The sequence below is a fragment of the Cetorhinus maximus genome, chromosome 12, assembly GCF_964194155.1.
Source record: "Cetorhinus maximus chromosome 12, sCetMax3.hap1.1, whole genome shotgun sequence".
Lineage (NCBI taxonomy): Eukaryota > Metazoa > Chordata > Chondrichthyes > Lamniformes > Cetorhinidae > Cetorhinus > Cetorhinus maximus.
In genome coordinates this window covers 40683462-40701498 of record NC_135890.1, presented here as the reverse complement: position 1 = coordinate 40701498, position 18037 = coordinate 40683462, and the positions used below count along the sequence as shown (strand labels likewise).

The window sequence follows — 18037 nt, the reverse complement described above, 5'->3', positions numbered from 1 at the left end:
TAACCCTTGCTATGCCAGACACCCTTATACTACAGGCAGCACGAAGATTCCTTGGGCCTTTCTTTCTTGTTAAGGTACACTGCTCCAAGATTTAGTTTAGTCTGCCACTGAATTCAGTTTTTGTTTTCCTTGTATCATTCAAGTAATGTACTATTTACAGTTTATATACAAAGTCCTGTTTAGTGTTCCTGAGTTGGTGTTACTGCAGTTCAGCTTAGCTCTGCATTCAGTGGCTTCAAATCCAACAGAATTTTGAGGTGCATCAGTTTTGTCTGGACTTCTCCTTCAGATTGTTTCAAGAAAGGCTTAAATTCTAACAATCTGAGGTGATCATATCAAATCTAGACCATGAAGTGATATCACACCTTAACTTGGGGTATGTGATTGTTGGGACTTCTATTTACCTGACCATCAAGAGAGAGAGATTATGTGGATTATTTTTACATATGGCCAAGGCATAGAAGGTAATTAATATTGTTAGCAGAATAATACCTGTTTCTTTCTCTTAATGAGTTAGTTTGTCAAAATATTCACAAGAATGTACATTGATAGAATTGGATCATCTTCAGCAGTTTATTATTGTGCCATCTAAGAGGTTGCATTAGCCATTAAGCAGATGGAAGGAAATCTAGAGAGAGTCCGATAAGACCCTTCACCGCATTAATCTTTATTCTGACTCTGTGAACTCTCACTGCCAGGGGAGTGCTGGCAAGATCGAATTTTACGAGACTTACAATTACATTTATATTTGTTGTACCACTTGTGAGACTTTTTACACTTGTATTTCCAGTTGTCCTGGCGGATTAGAATGAAAAAATATTTATAATATCATTAATCAAAACGGAAACATGCTTTAAGTTTAGGTGGAGTTGTTATCTTGATCACTCACTAAATTGGACCTTAAACCAATTAAAGTCTAAAAGGCACAGAAATGGAATGGGACAGAAAGCTATCTGGTTACTCTTTAGAGTTGTGGCCCAAAACCACGTGTGTATTTGGATAGATAGTTTCACTATAGTATGGTTCATAAAAATATATGGAGGAATTTGATTCAGAATCCTGATATCACAAATAAAAAATTACACCTGTAGAGGCTTACTACTTTTACAGGACAGAAAATGCCCATATTTTGGTGCTATAGTCAGGATATGGTGTTACGCATGATAAATGACTTGGCAAATTTCAGCGATATGAGACATAGGAAATTTGTTCAACAAGTTTAAAACAAAGCTGTAACACTTATCAAGATAAAATACTCTGGGTGTTGGAAAACCGAAATAAAAACCTAAAATGCTGGAAATACTCAGCAGTCAGGCAGCATCTGTGGCGAGAAAAAAGTTAACATTTCAGATCAATTACCCTTCATCAGGACTGGAAAAGTTTAGAGATTTAAAACACATTTTAAGCATGTACGAAGGCAGGGAAAGGAGGGAGGGGAGGAAAACAAAAACAAAAGAGTGCGTCTATATCAGGGTGGAAGCCAGGAGAGATTAAATGACAAAACGGCTGATGGTGCAAGGCAAAAGGGATGGTCATGGGATAAATGGTAATGGTTATGTTATGACCAACAGTTGCTTTCTGTAAAAGTGGAAGTAATGGTTGTGATCTGAAATTGTTGAACTCAACGTTGAGTCCAGAAGGCTGTAAATCAAAAGGGCAGTAATTCTTTCCTATTTGTGATTATCTGTCAAGCCCAGGAACCCTTGTTTCTCAGAATTCTTCAATCTGAGGAAGGATTTTTTTTCTGGAAGGGAATGCTATCTCGACTGAAGTCAGATTTAGCATTCCTGCACTGTTAATAATCTTGATATTGAAATAAATGTGTTGTAATGTGAAGTTTATTGATACCATTCTGGTCTTTTGCAAAGTTTTCTATGCAAAAAACAGAAAATATACTCCAATATAATGCGTATTATTACAATATTTGTAACTTTTTTTTAAAGACAGTGCCCATTTAAGTGCTTAACACCGAATGATTGTCACTTTTAGCACACGATAGACTAATGGTTGTGGATCAGCTAACTGTTATACTGCCCACCCAGTTCTCCTTTTCTTGAAATAGGTGCTTAAAGCTGACTAATCTGCTACTGTAACAGCTCCACTGATCAACTCTTATTTTGAGAACAAGTGTACGAATGAAGAGAATGAAATCGGTGCTTTATGTACCAATGCTCAGGAAACATTTGATAATGTATCACAAGAGACTTTTTAATGAACATTAAGGCAAATGGCATTAAAAGAAATGTAACTGTATGAATAAAATGATGGCTTATGAACAGAAAACATAGAGCAAGTCAAGTGGATCAGATTGATAGGATGTGGTTAATGGTGCATAATCAGGATTGGTGCTAGAACCTCTGTTTACGATTGTGTTTGAAAGTAATTTGTTTAATATCTTTCATTAGGTATTTATAAACAGAAAGACCACCCCCATTCTCCTTTGTGAGTTAAGTCCTTTCCTGTATATCAAAATTTGGAATTTTGATCTTTAGACCAAATTATAAGTTTTAAGAGCACGATTAAGGTTTATATTTAGTAGAAACATACACACTAATTTAATCTTAAACCTGTGTGTTAAATGGGAATGCTCTTGTTTAATTGTCTATTGTCCAGAGTGGCCATCTTCTGAAGAGGTTATTTGGTCACGTCAGAAGATGTGAGGAGTGTGATCATCCGGTGTACACTAATCAAATTTAGACAGGCAATAGGCTCTTTTAGACATTATCATCTATTCAGGAATGTGCAAAAACTCTTCTGAGGAAGGTAATTAAATAGAAAACAAATGCATTTTTCTCTTCTCAGTGTCCGTTATGCAAGGATATTCCTGCTTACTGGTTACATTTTTTAAGCTTAAGGATGTCCTTTAAAAATAAAATCTAGATATGTAAATTATAGTTAGCAAAAGTAATTTATGATATAGAAAGAACAATGTTGCATTTACATAATAATTTACATACCTTAAGACATCTCAAAATACTTCACAACCTATTAAGAGCTTTGAAGTGTTTTGACTGTTGTAATGCAGTGAAGTCAATTTACATGCAACCAAGTCCCACAAACAGCACTTACATAAATGACCAGATAATGTTTAGGGAAGTGATAAATGTCGTTTAGCACACTGGGAGATCATGCATGTGCTTCTTCAAGTAATGTGATTTTTAAAGTCCATTTGAGAGAGCAGATCAAGCCACAGTTTAACATCTCATCCAAAAGACAGCACATCCTTGGTACTGCATTTAAAATGTCAAATGGATTATGTGCTCAAATCACAAGAACGAGGATTGAACCCACAACTTTCTTACTCAGATTTGAATGCTAGCACTGAGCCAAGGTTACTATCATATAGTGAACGTGGACTTCAAGTGTCTTGAACATCAAATGTTTGGTTTCTGGTATATGGAAAAAAGAAAGTCCTAATATTTCAACATTTTATCCAAGTTAATCAAAATAGCAAATTATATATCCTCAAAATTTCAAACTGAACCCACTTCCTACCCTTCATTGCTTTAAGATACTGTCTTAGCAAAACAAAATTCAACACCAGCTAAGACTGACTGCCAGATTTTCAAAGCCAAAATAAATTAAATTCTGGTGGTGACAGACCAGTCTGCAGTGGCACAAAGCAGTATGATACTGGTTCAGTTCCCCATTGATGCTGTGAAGCTGCAGATATGTACTAACTTGATATCAAGGGTCTTTTTACTGCAAGGAAACTTAGTATACGGAACGCCTGATAGGTAGCTCTTGTACATCTCCAAATACCTGACCAAATCCACAGATGATGGCCTTACATTAACTGACCAATTTACCTAATCTGCAATCAATGGGGGTTCGATAATCTCAATGAGAACAAAATCAAAAGCACAGCAACAAAGAGTTCATGTTTGTAAGGTTGTATCAACTTGAGGTTCTCTCAAATAGCTGAGACAAAATATAGATTATACTTCAAATGGTGGCAACAGCATCTGATTTTATGACTACATTTATTGATATGGACCTTATTTGAAGCTGCAATCCATAACTATGCTTATACTTGTTCGACAGGAACTAAGTTGTTTAGCTAGACAACTGATTGGACTAATCTCCCATGTGTTCATAATTCCAAACTCAGCTTTGTTTTATAATCTATAGTCAATATATTGTAATATAAAAGCTCTCTACATTATATACTTATACATACAGGTTAGCCAAAGCTCACTTGTGTGCAGTCATGTCAACATGCCACAGAGTGGTATACTTTCATTTGGCCATGAAGTGAATTCTAGGTACCACTTGGTCAAGTGTGGAAAAATACAGAGCAGGGTTCCAAAATTCAATGCAAGGTTAAAAGGTACTGCCTGGTGTGGCACCTAACCATGCAAATTTAGAAGGCCCCCAGTTCCATTTCCACTGTGCTGAGTTAGCATTGATAAGAAAACTATAATTGGCCTCAGCATACACAGGCAAAAAGGATAAATTAAAGCTATAATTTCTCAATGTTCTCCGTCGACCCCTGTGGCATCACAAATTTTGATATTGGGGAGCTTGATTGTAATTAATGTCTCTCTCCCTTTGTACAGTCTGCCAACACTTTTCATCTAGATTCATATATAAAGACCACTTTTTTTCATTCGTTCATTCATGGGATGTGAGCGTCGCTGGCAAGGCCAGCATTTGTTGCTAATCCCTAATTGCCCTTGAGGTGATGGTGAGCCACAATCTTGAATCATTGCAGTCAATGTGGTGTAGGTACACCCACAGTGCTGTTAAGAAGGAAGCTCCAGGATTTGACCCAGTGGGAGTGAAAGAATGGCCATATAGTTCCAATTCAGGATGGTGTGAGACTTTGGGGGAACTTGTAGGTGACGGTGTTCCCATGCATCTGCTGCCCTTGTTTTTCTAGGTAGTAGAGATTGTGGGTTTGGAAGGTGCTGTTGAAGGAGCCTTGGTGAGTTGCTACCATGCATCTTGTCTATGGTACACACTGCTGCTACTGTGCACCTGTGGCAGAAAGAGTAAACGTTTAAGGTGGAGGATGAGGTGTCCATCAAACAGGCTGCTTTGTCCTGGATGGTATCAAGCTTCTCAAGCATTGTTGGAGCTGCACTCATACAGGCAAATGAAGAGTATTCCATCACAGTCCTGACTTGTACTCTGTAGATGATGGGACAAGATTTGGGGAGTCAGATGTTGTTACTGTCTGCAGAATTCCCAGCCTCTGACCTGCTCTTCTGGCCACAGTATTTACATGGCTGGTCCAATTCAGTTTCTGGTCAATGGTAACCCCCAGGATGTTGATTTTTGGCTTCAGAGAGAACGATAAAAGTGGAATAACCAACTTTTCTAAAGTATCCAAATAACAGGAAAGGATGTTAGAAAAAGGATGCAAGCACAGGTGGGATGCTATCCCAAAAAAAGACAAAATCAGAGTAAGTGAATTAATCATGCTCTTCTATATTTCTTAGTCAGCAATTCAAGAGCAGTGAAAAAGAGTGGTTTGTAATATGGATGAACTAATGCCAACAAGGGTAATGCAAACAAGAAATATTGTTTATTTACTTTCACAATGAAAGCAACATTAAAGAAATGACAAGAAATCACCTTCACTTAAATGATAAGTACATGCTGAAATCTTTTTCTGTGCTTTGATGTTTATTTAGAATACAATCTTTAATACAATTATTTATGAAAGAATGTTACAATGCTGTGCAAAGGTTGATTGCATTAGATATGCATCATTTTATCTTCAGTCCGTCCTTATTGGTATTCAACTATACAGATGGATCTTGCACTCAACATGAAGTCAAGCAACAATGGTGTCTGCCATAATTACACAAAGCACATATGCACTTTAAATGTTACACTGTACATATTCTATATCACAGATTTTACACAGAAAAACTGTTAGATACATGATCAAATTAATTACAGTGCAAATTCAGACTCCTTAAAAAAAGACTTGCTCTGGAATAGGTATTTAAAAAAACAATTCTTGATGGCATACCAAAACACAGCTCAGTTGTATGAAAGAAATTGCTTTCCCACAGTATTTTATTTCAAACCTTATTTCAAGTCCCTTTTTTGACAGAATTCATTCTAGATTAAAGTGAAAATCAGCACCATCAATATACGGAGCAAAATCTAATGAGCTCAACAATCATTTTTTCGTTGCATTTACTGCTTGAAGTAGATCAAACACAGGTCTGAGGTTCATTCTTCACATTCAAAAATATCTGTTTGCAACAGACAAATTAAGTTTCTCTACATATAGTTTGTTCAACGCTCAGCATATTATCAAGATAATTAGCATTTTTTTAAAACCAATAGCAGCTGGTGATACCTATGTCCCAGATTCAAGAAACTCCTCCTGCTTCACTGCAGTCTTCAAAGCTAGGTTCATTTGGCTATGACTGGAGTTCAAAGTTAGCACTCTTGATCTGATGTATCAAGCTGTCTTTTTCCATCTGAGCCTCAGCAAGAGCCATTTTAGCTTTGGCCAACTCCCGTTTTAGACATTCATTTTCCTCCAAAAGTAACTACAAAAATCAGAGAAAATTAATACACCACTGCTGTATTTTTGTTTAATGGCAGGCTACTCTATAATTATTAACCTTTTTCTTATTTTCTTATGCCATGTAAATGCACTTCCAGTGGTCGGGGTGAGCAAATGACCAGCTAATAATGCCCTGTAGTTGGCAATACAAAGCATGTGAAAGTTGCCTGGCTACAACTTTCATTTAACATACCCTCAAAGATGCAGCTAAGATTGGGAGTGAAACTGCACCCTATTAGTCATCAATGTTCACTAGTATTCCAAAACAGCATGTCACTGCGTCCAGTTTGAACAACTACCTAAACATCAGGAACTATAGCCTACGTATATTGCCATCCAACTACCTAACGGGTGAAGAGTAACACAGTTGGCTTGTCTGTACTTTTGGAGCATTATGGGTTATTCACGATGCTACTTTCATATTTCATGTTATCTGACCAAAAAGTTATTTATAACAATGCCATTCAGAAAATAGCTGGTTTAATTCAACATGATTGTTATTCAGGCTATTTTCTCGTAAAATAATAAAGCAGTGAGCAAACTCCAACTTGTAGTATAAGTATGGCGATTACATACTACAAAATGCAAACCATTTAATGCTCAGCAAAAAAATCTAATATGGTGGCTGCTCAATGAACATGATGTGATCTTAGAAATACAAAGCTGAAAAAGCTATATATCTGACGAGAGAGAGAGACAGAGAGAAAGAGAAAATGGTACAAATACACAAACCAATCAGTTTTATGAAAATGAAATGGTAAATTAAAATTTAAGTTTGGATACTTTTGTCAGAATTGAAACTTAATGGTAAGTGAGCCACATCATAGCACTATAGAAAACCAGAACAAAAGATTGAGTTGGACAAAGTCTTGGATGATATACAAATATATTTCTCATGACTTTTCGCTGTTTAACCAAGCCAAAGAGTAGGTATAGTTCAAAATTGAAAAAAAAGGACTTCACCACTAACACCTCTATACTTCTGCATCTTCCTCAAGCAGCACGCCCAATCAAGAGCATCCTCCTCCGTTTAACTCAATTTTTCTCACCCTCAAATTCCCTCCAATCATTTCTCCACATGTGGGAATCTGCAAGGGTCTCAGCCATTCCTACAGCAAAGTCAATGACTGTGGACTTTATGCAATATTTGAAAGAGATGGTTTCCTAGTTTGAAATGTTCAAATTACTGAATTTGGATTTATTTTGTTTGTTTTCTATTGTGCACTTAAAAATGTCATATTTTAGGTGCTTATTGAAGAATTGCAGATTGAATTTTTGAAGACAGTTGTAACCTTCGAAAAATATGAAGGATACTTTGACATAGTGAGTATTGTACTTGCCTAGATATGGGTGGATCGGAAACAATGGTGACAATTGCTTTACTCAGGAAAATAAAAGCTTTTTCAATAATGTATTTATTTGTGCTATTAACTCACCTTGATTACACAGCTCGAAATATTTTCAAAGTTTGATTTTTTTTCAAGCTTAGCTACAGCAAAATAGTGAAAATTGCAATATAAACTGGATTGATAGTTTACATAGAAACTAGGAGCAGGAGTAGGCCATTTGGCCCTTCAAGCTTGCTCCATCATTCATTATGATCATGGCTGATCATGCAACTCAATAGCCTGCTCCCGCTTTCTCCCCATATCCTTTGACCCCTTTCGCCCCCAAGAGCTATATCTAACTCCTTCTTGAAAACATACGATGTCTTGGTCTTAATTACTTTCTGTAGTAATGAATTCCACAGCTTCACCACTCTCTGGGTGAAGAAATTTCTCCTCTTCTCAGTCCTAAATGGTTTACCCCATATCCTCAGACTGTGACCCCTGGTTCTGGACTCCCCCAACATCGGGAACATCCTTCCTGCATCCACCCTGTCTAGTCCTGTTAGAATTTTATAGGTTTCTATGAGATCCCCCCTCATTCTTCTGAACTCCAGCGAACATAATCCTAATCGACTCAATCTCTCCTCATATGTCAGTCTCGCCATCCCGGGAATCAGTCGGGTAAACCTTCGCTGCACTCCCTCTATAGCAAGAACATCCTTCCTCAGATAAGGAGCCCAAAACTGCACACAATATTCCAGGTGTGGTCTCACCAAGGCCCTATACAATTGCAGCAAGACATCCCTGTTCCTGTACTCGAATCCTCTGGCTATGAAGGCCAACATACCATTTGCCACCTTTACTGCCTGCTGCACTTGCATGCTTACCTTCAGCGACTGGTGTACAAGGACACCCAGCTCTCGCTGCACTTTCCCCTCTCTCAATTTATAGCTATTCAGATAATAATCTGCCTTCCTGTTTTTGCTGAAAGATAGTTTGCTCATCTAGATGCAAGGATGTTCAGATCCACCAATGTCTGCATGTCTGATCAACTCCCATCCATTTGGCTTAATGAATCAAATCAAATCTCTTTAAAAAAAGCTTTGCACTTTTATTTATATCCATCTTTCAAGTCTTTTCCTAGTCTCCAATAGTTTTCAATACTTATCCATTAAAAGTATGTATAAATAGTCCAGGTCACTGTTCATCGTGCCTACCAATGGGAAGCAGTCGGACTCTGTCCCAATCACTCAACAGATTAAAACCTTTTATGTGAAGAATTGAGGCTAACCTCCATTCTATCCACTTTATGCAATAGTGTACTCATGATTTTTTTCTCTATATTTAAATTGTCTTCCCCATTGGATTAACTTTAGTTCTTTAATGAAGATAAGTTCTTTAAATTTTGTATCCCTCCTGAAAGCAAAATGGTACTTGCCAGGCATGTTACAGAGTTAAAATTTTCCGATTAAATTATTAGGGAGAAATTTACTTCATATAGATGAGTTAAAAGTGTTAAGTGTTCTGATTTTGTAAAGGAGATTGGAAGAAACTCCTTTACATGTCTATGTGGGGTGTCTGCTGCAGTTACAGCTGTTGAACAGAATATCAAAAATAACTCCCAGTAACAGGTTGTTTAAAAATGTCCTTTTGGTCAACATTATTAGTGAGTTTATAGCTGATTTTCACTGACAGAAAATAAAACTATGCTAAAAAGTTTCCTTTAAAAACATTCCCTATCTTAAACTCCACATGGGAGCAAATTAAAAGCTATATAAGCATCTTATTCATGGTTACCAAATTATTGAGATTAACAAGATTTGTCTGAATGGGATGAATCGTAATTGCTGAGGGAAGCAAGGGTGGAGATTGCAGAGCCCTGACCACAATCTTTCAATCTTCCTTGGATATGCAAGGGATGCCAAAGGACTGGAGGATTGCAAATGTCATACCCCAATACAAGAGGGGAGAGAGATAAATCTAGTAACTATGGATCAATCAGTTTGTCAGTAGTGAGAGAACTAGAAATCATCAAGGGCAAAATTAATTTTCACTAGAAGCAGCAAGCATAGATTTGTTAAAGGCCTAGCATGTCTGACTAAACTGATTGAGTTATTTGATGAAGTAACGGGGTTGAAGGAGATAGTGGAGTTTCAAAGACATTTGATAAAGTATCACAAAACAGACCAATATTAGGACTATTGTATTTATTGATATATATATATATATATAAATCACCTGGACTTTCGAATCACATAGACTGAACACCTAAAAGTGTAATGCTATGGAATTGTGTTTCACGGGCAACCCCCCTGATACCCCCTTCATCAATTTAGACGATGCACAAAAGTGCATTGAGCTATTAAAGATCGACATTCAAAGTGATATCAAATGGGTTTATACTAAGTGCATGAAATGCTTAAGAGAACAAATGGAAGACTTCCCATGCTACTTCTTCTCAAGCATTACAAGGTATCTCAAACTGACCTATTCACTATGTTTAATAGTCATGTAAAACCCATTGTTGAATAAAGTGTACTTGTTTGGAATGCTCGACTTAATAAAGAGCAAGTGAACAAGTTCAAGTGTTCAGAAACTAGCACTGAAACTGATCCTGGGTAATTAGTACCAGAGCTACTCTGACACAAACAACTGAATACGTGTTCCCTTGCTGAAAGGTGGAAAAAGGTCTGGCTGGACTTCACTAGTAAATTCTTGAAACTTAACTCCTATTGTCACTAGTGCTTGCCACAATCACACAAAAGTAAATGTGCAGTGGAATTGAGAAAAGACACCATTCCACAAATAAGATATAGAACAAATAGACTACGATAGAGTCCAATCCCCTACTTTACAAAATCCATAAATACTATGTAAATGATAGAAAATTTAAAGAATTCAACTTGACAACATATGATCTATGGACTTTAATACAAAATGCAAAGTGCAGTAGACATTTTATTTCTATTCCGTAAATTAAAGAGACCTGCATTTTGTAAGGTATTGTAATTATTTAATGCTGAAATGATCATAATTGTACAATCCTTTTATTATTTTATACTTTTATTTTTATTTGCATGATTATCTATGGCAATGTCTTGAATTATGATTACCTGTTTTACTTGTATTGTGATCACAATTCAACACCTGCTGCCATGATGATTTTTCAGTAAATCAATTATCTATGTATAGGGAGTACAATTTTAAAGTTTGTGGATGATTCAAAACTTTGCAATGCAGTAAATAGTGAACAGAACACTAATAGACTTCAGGAGGACATAGACTGGTGAAATAGGCAGACACATAGCAGATTTTATGCTGCCAAGTGTGAATTGATGCACTTTCAGAGGAACAAAATGGGGAGGCCCTGTAATCTGAAAGGTATTATTTTAAGCAGCATGCAAAATCAGAAGGATCATTTCACAAATCTTTGGAAGTAGTAGAGCAAGGTGATGAGGCAGTTAAGCAAAACACGTGATACTTAGCTTTGTAAAAAGGATCATTGAATAGAAAAGCAAGAAAGTCATGGTAAGCCTTCAAGAATCACTGGTTAGACCTCAGCTGGACTACCATATACCATTCAAGGCATGAAACTTTTATGAAAAATATCATTACCTTGGTGAGAATACAGAAGAGATTTACTAGAATGACATCAGGGATAAGGAGTTGAGGAGAGATTGGAGAAGCTGGGATTGTTCTCCTTTGAGCAAAAAAAGTTGAGGGAGGTATTCCAAATTGAGGGGTTTTCATAAAACAAGTAGGGAAAAACTCTGGCAAATGGGTTGATGACCAGAGGCCATGGGTTTACATAATTGCAAAAGAACTAGAGGGGAAATACTAAATTTTTTTCACACAGGGTTGTTAGGATCTGGGATGACTACTTGAAAGTGTGGTAGAAGCAGATACCACAGCAACTTTCAAAAGGTAATTGGACACGTACTTGAAGAGAACCAATTTGCAGGGTTATGGGGAAAAAGCTGGGAGTAAATCAACAACTCTTTCAAAGAGCCAGCAGAGGCATGACAGATTGAATGGCCTCCAATAAGATTCTACGATTCACAAGTTCTAATATTGTGATCTTTAGTCTGTTAGGTTGTTGCCCTTATGCTATGTAAAATACACTTGTGCAATGCAGCATGTTGGAAATTTGTTTTTGTGCACATGTGAACCCTGCATTTCTGAACTCAAGTATAAGGCCCTCCAATTCAGTTCTCTTGCTCTTGCCAAATTTCCATTGCTGTGCATTCAGCTGCCTAGTTTCTAAACTTTGGAATTGCCTCCATAAATGTCTCCACATCTCTCTTTATCTTTAAAATACTCCTTAACACCTCTTTGGCGAAGCTTTTGGTCACATAGAACCATAGAAAAGTCCCCCATGTCCTAATATCTCCTTATGTGGCTCAATTCAATTTTATTTGACAGCCGTCCAGTGGAGGGCCTTGGTGGGGGGGGGGGGGGGGGGGGGGGGGGGGCGGCAGGGCTTACTACATTAGGGGCACTATGTAAGTTACTGTTGTAGTTTTAATGTCCTATCCTCTTACAGCAGGATTGATAAATTAAGTCGAAACACGGTTCTGGAGCAGAGAGGATTGTTTGGTAGTACAGAACTTGAGTATTGCTGAAAAAAGACATTTTGTTGAAGCTGTTCATCTTGCGCTCATCAGGACAATCGCAAGAATACCAATGTCAGGGGAAACAACAACTTTATACTGTATGAGGAGAGGGTGCTGATTGGTTGGCAAGTGGACTCTGATTAGTCAAGGTATTGCCATGGAACATGCACCAATTAATGGTGACTGACAGTTAACTGCCAAGCATTGTTTGAAGCTGCTTTGACATAATATCTTTTTTTCAGCAATACTAAAGAGGATTGTGGTTTTTTTGCTTTGTACTTCTCATTTGTCTTTACCTGTTCCTTATCAGCTGAATATCCAGCAGCTGACTTGACTCCAAGGTCTGACTCCCCAGTTGCGTGTGGTTTGTTTGGAACTGTTTGTGTGGACTGTGACACACATCTGACCTCCTTTGATTCGTCACATTTTAAGCAGGATAATACTGTTTGTTTTGTGGATTTACTATTTGCTGGGTTCTGACTAGGTAGTTGGGCACCTAGATGACAGAATCACAGGTAAAGAAGTTATCATTCAGACTCACTGTAAACCGGTGCTAATAATCTATTAGAAAGCAACTAAGTTATTAAATTACTATTCCTGTAACCCATTAATTTTATAACATACACATTGCAGGTAAGAACAAAAATACAAAATATACACAAATTATAAATGCTGAAATATACCACAAAATCTGTAATCTTTTAGTGAATGAAATATGGACCAGCCAGTAACAGCATCAATAGACCATCTTCAACAGACAAGCAATGTCAATTGAGCCAGATTTAAATATTCAGACTGTACTACATCTACAATAAAATGTTCCAACCATAAATAGAACTTGGACCAAATACCCAAGACAAACTGGAAATTAAAGGGTTCAATTCAAAAATCTCAACAAAATTTAAGAGAGATTCCAAAATATATTTTGTGATGTAAAATTTTGCTGCAAATTATTTTTCGGTCATCATTTTGTGCCAGATGCTTTCACAGTTTGTGTAAAGCAGAGTCATAGTTTGGAGGTCAACATGATAAAGGGAGAACACTGTTAAGACTAGGGTCAATGATAAGTTTACTTGCGTTGCAGTGCTAATGTTTGAGAGATCTATTTGTTTAAAGTAAATAGTTAATCATAGATTAAAAGTAAAACAAAATCAATTACAAAATGTTATTAACCTTGAAAGCTGTACACAACAGAATACAATAAAAAGGATCACTACAAAATGTTTAATTCCTGATCTGAAAACAGGTAAGAATGAATCCCTGAATATGAATGTGGGCAGTGGGTTGACAAACAAGGTATTATCTTCGCCATTGATGAGATCAAGTCAATAAAATTGCCAGAAACAAAATCATGCAATAAAGTTCTCTACTCAACTGTCTATAATGACCTCAAACTCAATTCCATTGTTTCGATTAAAACCAACCAGCACTTTAATTTATAAAAGCAAAAAACTGCCGATGCTGGAAATCCAAAACAAAAACAGAAATACCTGGAAAAACTCAGCAGGTCTGGCAGCATCGGCGGAGGAGAGCACAGTTGACGTTTGAGTCCTCATGACCCTGTTCTGTTGAAGAGTCATGAGGACTCGAAACGTCAACTGTGCTCTCCTCCGCCGATGCTGCCAGACCTGCTGAGTTTTTCCAGGTATTTCTGTTTCTGTTTTTGTTTCAGCACTTTAATTTGCCAGAAGTGAACCTTTGAAGATAACAAGGAATGTTTATTGTCAAATTAGGAATTAAAAAGTGCAGGGCTAACCATATGCAGCAACATCTGTGTTGAAATGCATTTCCATCTGCTGGCAGACTATAGTTGCATATATCCATTTTGTCAGCCTGAACACAGTACATTTTCAAGTTATTACGACTATTGATCTGGATGAGGCTGACCTCCATGATAGAGTTGATCTTTTACAAATCTGTAGGGATGTGGCTATGATTAATCCCTTACAAGATCTTAACTTGTCTACTAGAAGAAATTTCATATTCCATTTAAATCTAAAACAATCCATGACAAACACAGAGGCAAAGATTTACATCACTTTATCTGTGCAACACAGAGTTGTCACAAGAACTTGATTGCATGCACTTATTCAAAATAGTTATTTTTTCAGCCAAAGACATGGGACCTGTTTCGAGATATAGAAAGGGTCTCACTTTAATCTCGACAACCCAGCAAAAATGCTTAACCTCTGTTGTGGCTTCAAGATTAGACATATTAACAGTAGCTGTTGTATAACACTCCATTTATTCTGTCCCAATTAGGTGCTAATATCAGAAATGCACTCTGAACTACAAAGTACGAATTATTTAACTTCTTACACCAATCATTTGCATAGCTTTCTTTGGTATGAATACCAAATCTTACTGATTTATAAGCAGTTTTATATGGCACATCTGCACTTATTAGAAATTGAATTGCAGCTCAAACCAATTTCACATAAGGACCTTACGGCTTGAGAAAAAAACTTTCGTCTCATCGCTCTGTGATAAATTCAACCCACAACTGAAAAGACAACATCCACCACCATATCTTTTGTTAATTCTACTCGAGCCAGATGAGAGATGATGTACAAAATGATTATGATCTGAATCACACTCCACTCTTTCCTGTTTTCATAGAAAACCTGGTTAAAAATACTCAAGGCAATACATTTATCAGAATCTAGCATATGCTTAGACTGCGAGCAACCAGTGTGCCATAAAAATATAATAATTTCCATAATATTGTGATTTATTATTAAAGTGGGTTTTGGATTAGTTTCTGTGTTTGTGTGTGTTTGGCGGGGGGGAGAAGGAATTTAATTGAACTGGAGACAGCTGGTCTGGAGGTTTTGAGTTATCAACAAGAAGCTAGGTTTGAAATGTTAAATACGTAAACATGTCTGAAGTTTTAGAATGTGAGATGTAAGGAAAATTTGCATTTTTAGATAAATTAGAGTAGTTTGAATTTCAAAGAGATGATAAGATTTACACCTAGCTTAGAAGAAGCTAAGCCAAACAGTGTTTATTTTTCCCAAAAGTTACTGATAAAATTAGTACTATGAAAGATTGAGAAAAGTAAAGTTGCAAAGACATTTGGAACAATGGAATTTGCATTAAAAAGGGAGAAGCATGTATAAAGGAAATGAAGCTGTGTAAGAGGAGAAGGCATTCTAAGATCTAACACAAGCATGAAAAGCCTCCAGCCTCTGTGCATCAAGTTGCTGTCTACAGGAACCAAAGCTGAGAAAACTCATTTTAAATACGACTGTCCAGGGCATTGTGTTGCTTTGCCTGGGTCTTTTTAAATCTATTTGTTTCTACTGTTGCCTTAACGGTGGTGTAACTGGGAGCCAGATTAACTCGGGGTTTTAGGAGTTATAATAATTGTAATTTGTGGACTTATGTATGTGCTTGAAATATTTTCTTTTGTTAATAAACGCTTAACTTAATTTTCTAAAAACCTCTGAAGTCGCACTAGTCTTATTACTCCTGAATTCGAGGTATGCATCGCGAAATAAAATGCAAATTGCAAAACAGATGTGACCGCATGATTAAGTTTCCCTCATGGATTTGATCCACCTGACACACATCATCTGTCACGTCATAACACAGTAGCCAGACCATTCATTTGTGGATTGACTCCTCATGTCACCAATAGTAGTGTCCAGCCTGTCACAAAAGTCACTGTAATGCTTTGAGATCAAGATGTTCAATGTCTTCATCCCAAATATGTGAAAATAGAATTATTTTCAGACTTTTGAGATACTGAATAAAATGGAAGAGCTCCGAAAGCCCGAGAGAAGTGGAATTTGGACTCTGATTTAATCTGGTAAAAAATTGAAAAGCAGAGTAATCGTTTGGAACAACGGTTTCAATTCATGGTGACAAAAACTTGAAAATTCAGAGACTTGAAGGAAGCTTGATGAGCCAGTACCTTTCCATATATAAGCCAAGGAAATGCTTCCCCTTGGGAATGTCATAAGTGGGAAAATAGAAAGTTAAAACAGGAGCCAAATTTAAGCCTCTAAACTACAAGTTTTTCTTGGAGATTCTTAAGTGATTCTTTCTTCCATGTAGATGGAATGAAAAGAATTCCTACTTGCATGGAGACTTTACAAATGATCAAAACTAAATAATACACAACTCTGCTGATTTCTTACAAATAATAAGAGATGCTTTTTCAGTTATTGTGGCCCTGAACATACAGCTATATATTTTGACAAACAGTATTTGGCGTACTATTAGAAATTTGCATATTATCCTCAGCTTGATAATCCAAGCACGTTTTGCAGGGATAAGAGGGGGGAACGACTATATAAATTAGTTAAAAAAATTAGCAAATATTATAATTACAGTGCACCATCAAAAAATAATATCAAATAATATTCAAACATGATAACATCCTATCACAAATTGTTTCATGGGATTTATCCAAGCTGAGGATATATACGCTCAACAGGTTTCATCATTAAGAATTAAAGCATATTTACATGAGTCAAACCACAAACTATCTTTCCAATCTTCTTTTTGATCTCCCCATGTCTGCAGCAGTAAATTAAGCAATTTCTCACCTCCAATGCAAAATGTTCCATCATCATTTCTGCGCACAATTAGATTATCGATAAACAGTTCCACTGGTGGTGGTTCGTGGGCTGACTGGTCATGGCGTGGATTGTCATCCTTTGAATCAAATTATAACGGCAGTTATTTTTATATGCATTTAATATAAAAGATGCAGGATCTGGTGCGAAAATTGCTTTTGCACGTTTGCGCAAACATTTCAACAAACTGATCTTGATAGTCTTTGCAATGACTATGGAAGGGGTTACACTAAAATTCTCTGCAAATAGCTGCAAGCTATTGGCTCCAATTCCAGTTGTTTTTGCTGATCACGAGAAAGGTTAAGGGCATACCTCCACAATGGTGATCTACTGTAGTCATCAAACCACATTTTAGTCACTATTTAAAATTATGATACAAATTTATGACATAGAAAAGTGATCATCCTTAAAATAGTGGTATAGTACATGGAAATAAATCATGTACACAAATAATTTCAATTTTGATATTCTTTAAATTGCTTATCAGTTATAATATTTACATGCAAAACTGCACTTTGAAGAACAAAATACAATATACAAATCACTCTGCCATATTTTTGGTCTTGGTGCATAATACGGCAGGATATTCTGGATGGTGGGGTTTCTCACCCGAAGAGTCGGCAGGGGATGCATCCTTGCCCATACCAGCTGCCCTGCAGCCAGTTAATGCTCCATGGAGCCTTAATTGGTTGGTGACAAGACTGGCACCGCTCACTTGGGAGGAAGTCCCACCTTGGCCAGCAGCTCTATAGTACCAGCAGCGCCAGGTTGAGCAAAGACCACTGCTGGGGCTAACAGGCAGTGCCCTAAGAAGGGTTGCTCATGGAGGCTGGACTTCTGGTAGGTACGGTATTAGTGGAGCATGGCTAGCAGGCCCTAGCAAGGGGAGTGATGGGTTGTGAAGGAGGACTGGGTTTGAGAGGCCAGTGTGTAGGGGGAGGTGGGGGGGATTAAAGCATGGTTTGTCCTTGTGGGGGGTTG

At 37.0% G+C, this 18037-nt stretch overlaps 1 protein-coding gene across 3 annotated transcripts in view; it reads right to left on the bottom strand.

The window, feature by feature from the left end:
• Window positions 1-5508: 5508 nt before the first annotated feature.
• The window catches only part of bltp3b (bridge-like lipid transfer protein family member 3B), a 146796-nt gene continuing 134267 nt past the window's right edge, over window positions 5509-18037 (bottom strand). For all 3 annotated transcript variants that reach the window (XM_078553434.1, XM_078553435.1, XM_078553436.1), the window contains 3 exons: window positions 17027-17135; window positions 12770-12969; window positions 5509-6515 (listed from right to left, as the gene is read on the bottom strand). In XM_078553434.1, coding sequence (XP_078409560.1) covers window positions 6384-6515; window positions 12770-12969; window positions 17027-17135 — 441 coding nt within the window. In that variant the 3' untranslated portion in view covers window positions 5509-6383. The remainder of the gene's footprint in view (window positions 6516-12769; window positions 12970-17026; window positions 17136-18037) is intronic.